Below are 15,306 nucleotides of genomic sequence, written 5' to 3' on the forward strand. Positions count from 1 at the left end.
GCTGTATGAGTGTGCATGTGGGTGTTGTTACAATGAAGGAGGATGAATCACTGGCTGAAACTTGCAAGGTTTGCTACTACAGTACCTCAGGTCTGGAGTGTGGGCTTCTTTCCAGGTCTGGAGTGTGGGCTGCTGTGATGACACACTGTGTGGGGGAACAATCCCAGGTTGTACGAGGAATAGCCCGTCCCATCCCCCCCAAAATTAAAATAGCTTTTGCGCTATATCCTGCATTTCCTGCTATATATCTGTTTGCATGTATTTGTGGTTAATGTGTGGGCTTGAGCTGCATCACAATGTGATATACAGTTATTACATCAGGAAATCCCCCAAGTATGTTCCATAATACTGAAAAGAAACTGGGAATATTTTGGGTGTGCTATTTCCAGGACATGAAAGGATTTTTATTTTTTTTTATCACAGTGGGCAACTGAGAATATTTACAACCTAAAGGGGAAAAATACAGTCTTCATAGTAGAAGAAAATGTCGTTTCTAGGCTGCTAGCTATATACCCACTGAACCACTAGATGATAATTTGATAATATTTGATAATATTTGTTTAGTCATGTTTAGTTCGTGTTTTATTTTCGTGCGGTTTAGTTGCTCACGTCAGTGCTTTATGTGAAAGGGTTATATGCCAACCTCTACACCTCCCAATACAATTGGAAATTCAACCCCTCTTTATATCTAAATGTCTCTTTTACGGATTACCTATCTACTAAAATTGCAGAATTTTTACAATTCAATGATAACGGTGTAGTTTCGGACTCAGTTCTGTGGGAGTCCTTTAAAGTCGTTATTAGAGGTCATATTATTGCTTATCAAGCTTCTCAGAAAAGGGACAAACTCAGGTTGCGTGCTAATATTGAGGCAGAGCTGGCTGTGTTGGAGGAGAAGTATCGCGATACTGGGGCTGATGACACACTTAATACCATTCTAAAATTGAGATATGACTACAACCACATGTTAGGGGAGCAGGTCATGAATTGTATTCGCAGATTAAAACAGAAGCATTTTGAGCTTGGTGAAAAGGCTGACAAGGTGCTTTCCAGACAGCTAAAGGGCATTCAAGCTGATAGGGCGATACACAGAATTCTCTCTTCAACTGGCCAGTTGCTGTCTGATCACAAACAGATAAATGACAGATTTCGTAGTTTTTATAGTCAGTTATGTACATCTGGTACCACTGCCACAGTTACTGAAATCACTAATTTTCTTAATGCTTTAGACATCCCAACTCTTTCTGATGTTGCACGGGGCTCACTCGATGCAGACTTTACGCTGGAGGAAATTAGAATTGCAGTTTGCTCCTTTCCTAACGGTAAAGCTTGTGGCCCGGACGGTTTTGGGATTGAGTTTTATAAGACACATATTGATGTTATTGCTCCCCTGCTGCTCCGGATGGTAAATTGCTCAGTGGTAAACGGCTCATTCCCTCATTCTTTCTACGATGCCCATATTTGCCTCCTCCTGAAAAAAGACCGAGACGAAACTAACGTTTCATCCTATCGTCCCCTAAGTCTTCTCAACTCAGACCAAAAAATAATCGCTAAAGTCCTAACCAACCGGTTAAATAAGCATATAGGCTCTTTAATTCATCCTGATCAATCGGGTTTTATCCCCAATAGATTTTCTTTCTCAAATACTAGATGTCTCTTAGATGCAATGTACTCAACGACACTGCCCAATTCTGCGGTGATTTCACTTGATGCCCAGCAGGCTTTTGATCAGGTGGAATGGACTTATTTGTTTGCCACTCTTGACAAATTTGGTTTTGGGTCGAAATTTTTGAATATGGTTAAGTTGCTGTACGCTTGCCCTCGTTCCTCGGTCCTTACCAACCATGAGAGGTCGCTCCCGTTCCTCTTACACCGTGGGACCAGGCAGGGTTGTTGCCTCTCTCCAACGCTTTTTGCTTTAGCTCTTGAGCCGCTGGCCATTGCCATCAGAGCCAATTCCCATATCTCTGGTATAAATTGTGGTACGTCAGAGTACACCATCGGTCTGTATGCAGATGATATCATATTGGCTCTTTCAGATTTAAAGATCTCCCTTCCTCCTCTTCTTAAACTGATTGACAGCTTTGGCCACCTATCAGGGTTCACCATTAATTGGAAGAAGTCTGTTCTTATGCCGCTGTCGTCTGGTCTGGGCCGTGATTTCCTGTCTAGTTTGCCCTTTAAGGTCTCCCAGGATTATTTTTCATACCTGGGTATTAACATCCCTAGGAACTCAAAACTCCTCTTCAGGCTTAATTATTCGGTTCTAATTGATGAGCTCAAGTGTATGATAGATAAATGGAAACTTCTCCCACTTTCAATGATTGGCCGTATCAATATAATCAAAATGGTTGTGCTCCCTAAATTCACGTACTTATTCCAGAACGTTCCTATTTTTCTCAGGTCCTCCTTTTTCAAAGCATTGGATGCCATTATCATGCCTTTTGTTTGGGCCTACAAGCCCCCCCGCATCTCGAAGTCTCACTTGCAAAAGCCCACAGACGAGGGTGGTCTGGGCCTTCCAATTTTCAAACATGGGCCTGTAATGCTAGAGCCTGGGTCTTTTGGAATCTGCCTACAGTTGGTGATGCTTTGGGATGTGGGTCCAGCCCCAAATGGCTCGAAATGGAGCTTAGCACCGCTATCGAGCACACTGGAGCATCCTTACCAGCTATTTTATTTTCAAAATCGGTTACTACTAGTATATGTGATGACTTTATTCTTTGCAACTCCGTAAAAATATTGAACCAAATTAAGAGAATCTTGAACCTCCCGGAATTGTCAACCTTTGCCCCGATCTGCCATAATCCTAGTTTTAAGCCTAGTACAATGGATGCTGCTTTCAAACAATGGCCTGTTAAAGGGTTAACTGCTATAAAAGATCTTTATATTGACAATCATTTTGCCTCTTTTGCTCAACTTCAGACAAAGTACAATCTCCCTACAAGTCATTTCTTTCGGTATTTACAAATTAGGAATTATGTCAAGCAAGCGTTCTCGAATTTAGATACTATCCCCATGCAGCATGTCTTTTATAATATAATGAACGAACCTCCCACCTCAAAACACTTAATCTCTCGGCTTGTTAACCTTTTTTCTTCGGCAACCTCCTCTTGCCATATTAAAGAGGCTTGGACAAGGGACACTGGTTTGGATATCTCTGACGATTTATGGGCTGAAGCGTTAAGCCGGATAAAACTGTGCTCTGTTAATGCCCGGCTTCAGTTAATTCAATTTAAGGTAGTCCATAGGTTGCACTATTCCAAAACCAAATTGAACAAGATTTTTCCTAGTGTTTCCCCCAAATGTGATAAATGTAAACTTGTGGACGGTACTCTTGGCCATCTTTTTTGGTCCTGTTCTAAGCTTGCTGCCTTCTGGACTAGTATTTTTAGTTTTTATAGCACTGTTTACAATAGGCAACTGCATCCTGACTGTCTTATGGTGATCCTGGGCCGTTCGTGTATGTTTAACAGCAACTGTGAAATAAAGCATGCTGAAGAGCATTGAAATGTCACCCGGTCTGCCGCGCCCCCCATCCTGGGTTTTGGCACCACTGTAAATGACCACGGCAGATCCAACGACATGAACATGCTTTGCAGGATCGTTTATTCACACACTATTTATACGGTTGCAGTTACAACACGCAGCTGCAGCTCTCCCTCTGGCAGCTCAATATACCAACAACAACACTCAAGACAGGACCCATTACAGCTTTTGAGATGGCTCAATTGTAGATGCTTTTGCAGGTGCGTCCATCTCACCTGCAGTGGCATTGCAAGCCACGCAAAGCCACAGGTGGATAAATTAAGAGAAGCCTCAGATTAAATACATACATTGAACATAAGGAAAAGGCATTTCACCCACACACCAGTGCTTTGCAACATGTGGCCTGTACAGTCTTACCTGGATGTACAAAGCTCAGTCACGATGTATCTGCAGAAACTAGAAATCACCCAAAGGGAACAGAATGTTTCAGAGTGAAACATGAACAAAGAGTTCAGCAAGACATAAAATCTGTTATTTGCCATGAAATTCATTCATGGACTACCTCAATTAAATTTAGGACTCTTTTCGGAAATCTGTGAAAAATAAATTCCTTTATTTCCATTTGTATTGTGAACTGGTACACTTTATATTCCAGTAGTCCCTCAAGTCACAGACAGATTCAAAATCACAGACAGCTCAGCTGCTCGCACCATTTAACTTTTTTTAAAAAGTTGTTTTTAAAGGTTCACTATGTAACGTTCAGCAAAACGTTTGTTAGTGATGACAACGGTGGCCTTTATGTGAATTTTAGCATGTTGCCTCACGCTGCTGCCTGTTTATTAATTCAAATATGACTCACAAAAACATGAAAGGTACAACTTCACCTTTGTTACCTATTGTCTCTGCACACTTTAAATGTGAAACATCAGGCAACTGCATAAAAACACATGGAAACAATGAGGGACAGTATTGCCGAGATAGTTTTGATAATATAGAGAAAGAAAATGCAAGAGAGATTACTTTTGAGTTTGGGAGGAGACTTTCTTTTTCAAAAGTCATTCTGTAGTTTGTATCATGTAATGCCAAGCCAACTTCACTGCTCTTTGTTCTGCCTGCTTTTGCTTCTAATGTCAAGGTTTATTTAATGTGTCGGTTTGTGTGTGTAATACTGTATGAGAGGAATATGCGACAGTGACTGAATGATGCAAATATAGCTTAGATTTTTGTAAGATTTTTAGGAAATGATGAAGAAAGGAATTGTAATTATAAGCTATTTTATATTACATGATAGAATCAATTGAGCTACCAAAGTACAGTGTTAGGTTCTGTGTCCACAAGCAGTGTATGAAACCAAATTCATTTTCAGGTCTTCTTGAACACTGATCACATTTATTGACAGCCAAGAGCAGTTTCTTCTCAGCCATTGTTGACAGTGTTGAGGATGGGCATCCCACCACTTCTTGATTTTGATTGTTGGACTGCTGCCCCCATGACCCAAACCCAGATAAGTGGTAGAAGATGGATGGATGAATGGATGAAAGCTTTTCATTAATGGAGTCTTTGCACCAAGGATTCTGAGCACGTCAGAGCTAAGCTTTACATGAATTGTACAAAACAAATAGATGCTGCTACCCTGAAAACACATTGCCTGTTCAAACACATGATTTTAGCATTAAAATGGGCATCTCTAGTCAAAATATGCTAAATTTGTAAGTTCAGAAAACATCTATTTTATGGCAGTTTTATTTTAATGGTGAGAGAGACAGAATATCAACCAAACATTAAAAAAAAGATATTACATATTTGTTATGAATTGATTTATGTGTCGTTGAGTGAAATAAGTATTTGATCCCCTACAGCCTTTTCCAGCACAGCAATGACCCAAAAAATACCAAAGAGGCAATAAAGGAATACTTAAAGAAGAAGCACGTTAAGGTCATGGAGTGGCCTAAACAGTCTCCAGACCTCAATCCCGTAGAAAGTCTGTGGAAGAAGCTGAAGCTTTGAGTTGCCAAGTAGCAACCAAGAAACCTAAACCATTTACTGAGTTTCTGTAAAGAGGAGTGGGCCAAAAGAGTACAAACCTGGCGATCAACTACGAGAAACATCTCACTGCTCTGCTTGCCAACAAAGATTTCTCCAACAAGTACTAAGTCATGTTTTGCTTGGGGATCAAATATTATTCATAACATGTGCTTTTTATTCTGGATTTTTGAGTTGATATTCTGTCTCTCTCCATTAAAATGAACTTACCATAAAAATTAGAGACTGTTCATTTATTTGCAAACTTACAAATTCAGCAGAGGATCAAATAATTATTTCCCCCACTGTACATAAGCTGAATTAATCAGACTATTTGAAAATGCATTATAATGTTGACTAAATTAAACAATTTTGCCAGGAGCAAAGAGCTTTCATTAAAATTACACTGTATTTTTAATTGTAACTCTAACACTAATGTTTTAGTGCCTAAACATGTGACACAGTATTGTGTATTCATTTTGTGTATATAATCAGTAACCCAATTTCAAATGATGTGATTTCATTAGAGTAGGAAATAAAGCGATTTAACCACTTATCCAAAGGTCAGGGTTTTCCTTCTCCTGTGTTTCCTAATTTGGGTGAACAAATGACTAGTTTCTGTTAGTTTGGCTTTACATTTCTCTGGTATTGAATAAAAATGTAGATGTCTGACTGTGACAGATGCTGTCCAAGGATACGATCAGCTCAAAGAAAAAACGGAGACAGTGGGGTGGGGGGTGGGGGGGCAGAAGGTTTGGCACCTAATCGACATCGGCATAGTCGGGAGGGCGGCAGGAGTTAGCAGCAAGTGATGAACCGAGCAATGTCAAGGAGTCACACAGGAGGACAGAGAAAGACAGACAAAGACACGGATAGGACAAAAGTAAACAGATGATGAATCCAATCTATCTACTGTATATCCAGGGCAGACAGAGTTTCCCTTGGGGGGGATATATCGTGCCTGGCCTGGCTCCCAGTGTGATAACCTCCTTTGTTGGCAGCCTCAGGGGCTACTCAACTTAGCTTGCTAGACTATGCCCTTTGCAACATTACTGCCCTTCCTGTGTCGTGACTTAAATCTCTCTCTCTCTTTCTCCCTACTTGATTTTCGTATGCTGGATTTCCCCCTTGGATTTAATTTTGTTTTGAAACCTTTGCCTTATGTCCTTGTTCTGTTACCTTCATTTGCATTTTTTTCTGCTTTTACCCTCAAGCAGCCTGTTTTATTATTTCTACTTTGTTTCTCTTTCTATCATCTTGCTCTGTATTGGTACTGAAGATAGTTTTGACTAATTAAATCTGTTTTTTAGCATCACTAATGATATCTGTCTGCTGGGCTTATGTCATCACATCTATTGCAAGCTAATCACTCCTCCTGGATGTAATGAACCCTAACCCAAGTTTATGATCTCATCATAAGTTCACTGTCATGTTTTGCTCCTTTCCTCTGTAGCAACATTTTTGATTCACCCATCAGTTGTTTGTTCTGTATATACATGAAAAAAAATGCTCATCATAGTTTCTTAATGTGATGTTATGACAGCTCAAAAAGTTATCAAGGCGCCGTTAAGAAAACCAGCTAGTGTGAGGGATATACCATGCCATAAATCTATATTAGTTGTGATTATTTTAATTTTTTGATTTGGAAACAGACCACCTTATATCCATCAATCCCAGGAAAAGGTACAGCTGTATAACTGACTGCATAGATTTACACTAGCGCTGTGGAAATCAGTGTCAGGTGAGAAAAGTTGTTGTTTGTGTGCCATAGTTGAAATTTGTACAATTAAAAACAAATAAGTGTCATAGACAATAACTTTTGAAGGGAAGTTGATGAAGATGTACACATGCAGCATGACAGCATGGTCTCAGTGGTCAGCACTCTGTTGCCTCACAGAGAGGAGGTTCTGGTTCAAGCCTGAGCACTTCTGTTTGTAGTTTGTAGTTCTCACCATGCTTCCACAGGTTTTTTCCAGGAGCTCCAGTTTCTCATTGAAATGCATGCCAAGTTGATGCTGCCTATGTGGTCCCAGGACACACTTGCACAAGAGGTTGTTGATGTCAAAGAGTTTCACTTTCTGGTTTCACAGAGCCTGCTTTGATTCTAAAAGGTTAGCAAACACAGGGACAAATCTTGTATCTGAGAAATGATAGTACAAAATAAAGTAGACTGGAAAAGCAGAAAGAACTGATTAAAAGTGAGAACAATGAAAAGCAAAAGCTGGGAAAACAATTGTCTGTGTTATACTAAGCATCTGAGATAAACAGCCTATCGTACACGGTGTGGCGGTGGTTAGTGTTGCTGCCTCACAGCAAGAAAGTGCTGGGTTTGAATCCAGTCTTTCTGTGTGGAGTTTGCGTGTTCTCCATGCGTCTGTGTGTGTTCTCTTCAGGGACTCTGATTTCCTCCCACAGTGTAGGAATGTACATGGGGTTAGGGTAATTGGTGATACTAAATTAACCATAGGTGTAAATGTGAGAGCGAATGGTTACTTGTCTCTCTGTGTTAGCCCTGTGGGCAGATTGGCGATCTATCCAGGGTGTACCTGCCTCTTACTCTATGACAGCTGGGATAGGCTCCAGCCCCTCCCGTGATCCTCAATTGGAAAAGCGGAAGAAAATGAATGCATGGATCTTATCTTATCTGGAGCTTCTGCTGGGACAGAGATGAGCTGATTCCTGCAGTTGCATAGAGAGTCTACTTGTGGCGACTGCTTTAAGCTTGTTAAATTGATTATTGATCTGAACTCTGGAGGAAATGTCACAAGCTTGCTACGAGGCATAGCTTATAAAAATAATTGTCTCTTGTGAGCTTGTCTAACTATCTCTGTATGTTTTCCACTTCTCTTCCTGTCCATCTGTCTGCCTGCTAGTAGAAGCCACCGTGCCACTACTTGTGCAAAAACCTCCGCCTCTTCCTATTTTTTGCATTTAAGACACTACAGCAGACTCAAAGACCGTTTGAACAGCTTTTGTCATTTGTATATATTTGTCTTATCTTTTTAAATTCATGTTATGCTATGCATGTGTGTATATGTACGTGTGTGTGTGTGGACGCCTTCAGTGATTTGTGGTGAGTAATGAGCAGACAGATGGTTAACACTGCAGGGTTTGTTGATGCCAACATTGGAGATTAAAGGAAGGATAGATGGACAGCATGGGTGTGTTTGTTTATGCCATATATGTGCATGATTGTGTGGAGAAGACAAAAAGCCTCACATGTCGTATCAGGGCTCGTGTGTAAAGTTGTTTATCAGCTAAAGAGCAGCAGGAAGAGCATAGCCTCGATTGTCACATATTCTCTAAATTTACATATATAAGCACAACTTTAAGTGCAGACTTACTCATATTGTTCTGTATGTGCAGCTATTTTTGTAAGGTCTGGGTTATGTCACTTCTAAACTTGCCAGATTTCCTTCGGCTTCAAGAAAATGTGCCTCATTATGGTGTGCAGTGAGGCATCATAAACTACTTTGTTGTAGCTTTTTTCTTAAGGGACCTCCATGAATTTCTTATCTGTTTCTTCGTCATGCTAATGCCTATGAGGGCGAGGTGTGTGTCTGTTTGTGTGTGCGTGTGTGTGTGTGTTGTGTTAGAATGAAATCAGTAACTAAAGTCATAAGAGCTGCTGACTGACACACTGCTGAACAAGGCTAATACAACAGCACGCATGAAAGGGACAGCTGTCTAGTCCTGGGGTCTGACTCTGTTGTAACATAAGAACGTGCAGTCTCTCTCTCTCTCTCTCTTTCGCTCTGTCTCTCTCACACACACACAATGCACAAGCACGCATGCACACAAACATGCACAAACTGGCCCCGCCTTGTCAGAGTTTTGTTGTGACTCTGCAGAGCTGTCTGTGCCAGGAAGCACAGCGGCACCTCCCTGCTGCTGTGCCCCCTGTCTGGCGTGGCATTCACCCTGTATGTCTTCAGAGAGATCAAAAAAGAGCAGGAAATGTATACACTCTCTATTGTGCATGTCTCACAACATTTCCTTCCTTTCATGTGCTATTGGGTGCTACAGTTTTATATTGCCATCTCTCCTTTACGGTATCATTTTAGCCTCTTCTGCAGCTAATGTCTGTCACAACTTTCCTCCTTTGTTGTGGCCCTGAGTGCTGCTGGCAAATGTTTTCCATGTAATATTTTCTATGTCTACAATCCAGCTCTCCTCTTTTTCTTTTTGTGGTTCTGGTTCACCTTTCATCTGAATTGATGCACTTTTTCCACCCTCTTACAAATACATATTTCCTTGTTGTTTTTTATTTTTTTTTACTTTTTGACTGAAGTGAACCTTTCTGCAGTTTCTCCCATGATCAGTCTCTATTTTTTGCTGTGGACTTATAGCTCACACTGAGAAGCATATGTGATATGAATAGCTAGCAGGCGGAAAATCATTGTGGATAGTACTGGAACAAAAAGACGGGGAAACTCGGCAAAGAGATTGGACTTCAGTACAGTATTTATAGCTTAAATATTGCAGCACATATATCCTGCATTCAGCAGGATAGTGTTATCTGTAAGGCATTCTGGCATGGTTGCATCATAAAATGTACCGTGCTCACAATAGAACTGAATTGTATAAATACACAAAGTTCCTTCATCTTGTGTGAATATCTGTGTTTTTAGTATTGCTGAACTAAGCACAAATAAATAGTTTCATTAATGCAACTTTTCTCAAGGCCATTTAATTGTTTCTGTTAACCTTGATTGGGTATCTGAGTGAAAAAAAACTAAATTACCTCAGCACCATGTCCTAAGGATAACTCCCCACTCAGCAGAAAAGTTGCAGTTTTACAGAATTGGTGGTAATTGGATTTTAGTCCTTCTGTTGCTTTTCAGCAAAGAAGCGCTTATTCAAATTTGCCATGACTTTCTTTTGACAGTCATATGACACTTTTCACACTTTTAAGAGACAGCAAAGATGAACAAAATGGTAATTTTACCATGCAGTTTACTTCACTTTGTGCATCTGCTTGGTAGATATAAGAACAATTTATGAGTTTATACAGGGGAAAAAAAGTTTCATGGCTCCAAGGCTGATGACTAATTCAGCCCTGCACACCCACAAAGGCCTTTTCAGTTGTTTGTGGTGATTAAGCCTCTAGTCAGGATGACATTGGGGGTAGTGTTATAAACTTAAACGAGACGATGTCACCAGGCTTTACGTCATAGTGATTATCAATTGTAGTTATGGGTCGTTAGAGAAATTGTTTGCGTCAGTCTAGTAACTGTTTCTAAATTGAAAGGATGATGGGAAAGTCTGACGACTATTATAATATTTAACATTACTAAAAATCCATAATTCATAGCTGAAAATTTTAATTCCTAAATTAAAAAGACAAAATGCACTGGTCGGCCATTTTATTAGGTACACATTGCTAGTAGCAGGATTAATCCTCTTTTGTGTTTTGCCTTCAGAGCTGCCTAAACTCTGCGTGTCAGAGATTCAACAATTTGCTGGAAACATTCCTCAGAGATTTTGGTCCATGTTGACATGTTGCCATCACACAGTTGCTGCAGATTTATTGGCTTCACATTCATTGGGTTGAGATCTAGTCAGTGTGGGGAACTTGCAGTCAGGTTCATTAAACCAGTTTTATTTTTTTCTGCTTTGTGACATGATGCGTTATCCTACTGGAAGCGGCCATCAGAAGACAAGTACACCGTAGTCATACAGCGATGTACATGGTCAGCAGTAATACAGGTAGGCTGTGACCAAGAGCATATCCCTCAAATCATTACAATCATCAGCAACCTGAACTGTTGATACAAGGATGTAGGATGGATCCATGCTTTCATGTTGTTTCTGCCAAATTCTAACGGACCATCTGAATGTCAGCAGAATTCGAGACTCGGCAGATCTTCTGTTGTCCAGTTTTGGTCAGCCTCTGTGAAGCCTCAGTTTCCTGTTCTTAGCTGAGAGGAGTGACACCCAGTGTGGTCTTCTGCCTCTTTAGCCCATTTGCTTCAAGAGTGGATGTATTGTGTGTTCAGAGATATTGTTCTGCATAGTACGAACCAGACTCCTCTGACCTCTGGCATCAACAGAACATTTTTCCACAGAGAACTGCCACTCATTGGATAATTTCTCTTTTTTGGACCATTCTCTGTAAAGCCCACAGATGGCTGTGTGGGAAAATCCCAGTAGATCAGCAGTTTATGAAACAGTCATACCAGCCCATCTGGCGCTAACAACCATCCCATGTTCAAAGTCATTTAAATCACCTTTCCTACCAGGAATGGGAAGGAAAGGTGAACTTCAGCAAGTGATCTTGACCATGTCTACATGGCCAAATGGTTTGACTTGGTGCAACCTCACAGTGACTTGGTCTTTTCTTAATGCTTCTTTTGACATGTTTACAGTAATGGAATAACTGTATTTCCTACCACTGGTGGTAATTATCATGAACAAATAAACTGGGATTTCTATTGGTCTCCCCATACTGGTGATATAATATGAATGCAGTATTCTGGCAGTTGTGTTTCTAGTAAAGCCCTGTTAATACTGAGCTACACACTAATGAGAAAGAGTATTATTTAATAAACGACTGTAGTGGGTATTTAAGTGCTTTAATATTATACTGTATTGATACTGCAACAATACCAATAATATGAATGGGAGGGAGAATAAAATAAAATTCTAGGAAGAAAATCTGAAAAGTGTGTACATGTGGGCAGCTGTCTGTGGTGGGGCTTCTGGTTTTACCTTGAGCAAAACCCAATGAACGCCAATTAACCCAATTTGCCTTGGCTCACAGCTCCAAATGAGAGAGATCCTGTAAAGTAATTAATGTGAAATCCATAAATGCTGTCATCTCTACAGCTTAGATTCTCTGTCTATCAGTGTCTCCATGTGGTAATTCAGAATAACACTACTGTGTAATCCTTACTAAAGTCCAGCTAAGGGGATTGGTGACTATAAAACGGGCTCTCTCACTGACTAAACATCTGTGGACATGGAGACAGCAGCTGGTACCGTCTTCCTGGATGTGCCCCACGTTAACTTCATTTAGTGTCGTTCCATCTCAGCAGTTTAGGCACTCTACAGTGAGTATCTCTGCACGGTCTTGTGTCTGAGTGACAGCAATAGAGAAAGGCAGAGAGAGCAGTATGATAAATTGTGAAGCTGAGTGAGGTATGCGAGAGCCTCACAGCTGGTTGCCCTTTGCTATTCGTGTGTTCATGAGCACGATACGGAGGGAGCCAGTGTTTGTGTGCGCGCCTCTCTCACAGAGGAGCGTAAGCCAGCAGCAGCAGCAGCAGCAGCAGTAGTACAGCGGAGCGTGTTCAGTGTCTGGATGTTAGGGCTGCCTCTCTCAGCTGCGGGACGAAGCCTTACTGTAGGTATTCACACACACACACAGATGCATAAATACATGTGTACATATTGCTGTTTTGACACTCTCCATGCTGATTTTCTTGTGGGATACTTTTCCATATACTGGTGCCTCTTGCTTCCCATGCATGCTGTTGTATTGTGCCAAGGTAAATAGTGGTTGTAAAGCACCATTCCTTAATTCCGGGAGTAATTCCCATCCTGAGGATTTGACTGTGGTAATCATTGGATGTGGAAATGTGTTGTTCACCAACCAAATGTTTCTATCACTTCAGCACGTTTGTCCATTTGCATTCAGAACCCATTTTCATACAGAATTTCCATAAACCCGAGTAGCTGCTTTGTTTACGCGACAATGTGTGCTCAGTGTTACCAAAAGACAGCAGTGACCATCTTTGAACTATATGCTTTCGTGCATGTTTGTGCGCTTTATTTGTGGTAGGAAATGGCACGGCGGAGGTGCAATGGGTGTGTCGTGTCCAGTTTCCAGTAGTGTGGAACCTGAGCTGGTGCTGCCGGTGTGACATGACACACGGTGTTGTTAGTCACTCACTAGAGAGAGAAGAGAAGAGGAGATGACAGTTTTTTTTTAAAAAGGGATATCCTCCTGCTGGAGCTCTCTCCTTAACGTCAAAAAACCAGAAAGGTTCAAATGTTTCGGTATTTCCTTCCACCCCCTGCAGCTTTGCAGCTTTAGACTTGTTTCCTTAATTCCAGTTTTATGGGCTTGGTAATGAACGTGCTCTGAATGAGAGAAAAACACAACTGATGGATGATGAGATGTGAGAGGGGGAAGTGAGGGGATCGAGGCAAGGCAACGGAGAACAAATGGGAAGAAAGGAGACTAGAGGAAAGAGAGAAATACAGAAGGTGAAAATAGTGGGGATAGCCTGAGGAGGGTGAAGAAAAATGCTCTAATGGGGAGTATCTTGGTGACTCTCTCTGCTGATGTCCCTCTTATCAGACCAATGCTGGATATGTTGCAGAGATTCTACAAGCAATCTTTGATTGTGAGCTTAGGTTTTTTATGAATTTACAAGACCAAGATCAGGTCATGACAAGGAAACATTTGATGTAAAAGAAAAAAGCAACCAGGGGATTTTCACATTTCTGCATCACACCTCAAGCTGTCTGTTGTTCATATTCAGAAAAAAGAGAATAATTTCCTTCTAAGAGATGACTGCAGGTTCTGTTGCTTCACACACCCAGTAGTGCAGATCATGCATAATGCATACTATGGAGTTCCAGTGGAAGTTTTAGGTGCTAAATACAGAATTCATAAGACAGTTTTAGGTTTTGTTTTATAAACTTAATTTACTGCATTACTGCATGAACAATGCTGTCAATTTATATGAAGCGAAGGGAGAATAAAATGGAAGCTGCAGGAAAAAAACAGAACCCCGGTTTGCCGTGGATCACAGCTGGATGGGCAGCATGAAATGGATGTAAAGCAATTAGTATAAAATCCAAAAATGCTATCATCTCCACATTTGCTTTCTACCTCGCTGTCTTAGTACTTTCCATCACTGTTTCTATGTGGTAATTCTAAGTAACACTACCATGTAATCCTTATCAAAAACCCAGCTGATGGTGCTGATCATATTTTAGATGCTAAATTGAAATTTCACAATACAATTTAATGTGTAATGCTGTTAATTTTTTAAAATATACATTTTATTTGCTGCATTCATTGCATTTCTGTGTAAGACTTACAGTACAATAGTCACATGTGATCCAGTTGAAGATGCTCATCATTTTGTACATGTATTAATTCATGACACACTGATTACATTAGATTTATAGGACATAGTTCTGGTTTCATTTAGATGGATTGCATGTTTTGTACCAGCAGCATCCTTAGAGTGTGAAGGATGCTCTGAAATCCATTAAAGGAAAAACTAGTACTGTGTCGACACCCTGTGTTTTTAACCAACCAGTTAAGCTGCTGCTGCAGGACCACATTCATCAGCTGCTTGTGCTATGTTCACTCCCACATCGAGTTTCATAATTTAAAGAACTTCCAAACAATGACTGATTACCTGTCAATGCTCCCAGCAGAGTTCAGCAACCATGAACACTTGCAGCATATCCCTGGTGTAAACATCCCCCCCCCCGGGGAGACTTTGAGAGGAGAAATCCTTCCTTTTCTTTAGCTACTACTGTTATTGTTGGGCTGTATATTTTTTAGGAGTAAGTCAGTTTAAAAATAAATAGCCACACTGCTTCAGTGGTTAGCATACCTTTAAAGTCAAACACCCTGAACATAGCAAATTGCTAGTAAATTAAGCTTTATAGCGAATTGTTTCTTTGTTGAAATAATTTGAGTGGAATGAAGTGAAGTGTGTTGAAGAATAGCTAAAATCATTTCCCCGTGTATGCAAATAATAGCTGTGGGTGTGCTGCTCAGTTGATATTGCCTTTTGGAGCTTTTTGACACCTAGGTATTTAAACAAT

General features: G+C 40.6%; 1 protein-coding gene across 5 annotated transcripts in view; it reads left to right on the plus strand.

Annotated features, from left to right (window-relative positions):
* The window catches only part of LOC134638595 (multiple C2 and transmembrane domain-containing protein 1-like), a 132,181-nt gene that overhangs the window by 14,560 nt on the left and 102,315 nt on the right, over positions 1–15,306 (plus strand). The window contains exon 1 of one of the 5 annotated variants that reach the window (XM_063489331.1): positions 12,567–12,856. The exons of the other annotated variants lie outside the window; for them this stretch is intronic. Within the exon in view, the coding sequence (XP_063345401.1) occupies positions 12,815–12,856 (42 nt within the window). The 5' untranslated portion in view covers positions 12,567–12,814. Of the gene's footprint in view, positions 1–12,566; positions 12,857–15,306 lie in introns of those variants that run through there. 5 annotated transcript variants of the gene reach the window in all.

The sequence above is a fragment of the Pelmatolapia mariae genome, linkage group LG12 (genome assembly GCF_036321145.2).
Source record: "Pelmatolapia mariae isolate MD_Pm_ZW linkage group LG12, Pm_UMD_F_2, whole genome shotgun sequence".
NCBI lineage: Eukaryota > Metazoa > Chordata > Actinopteri > Cichliformes > Cichlidae > Pelmatolapia > Pelmatolapia mariae.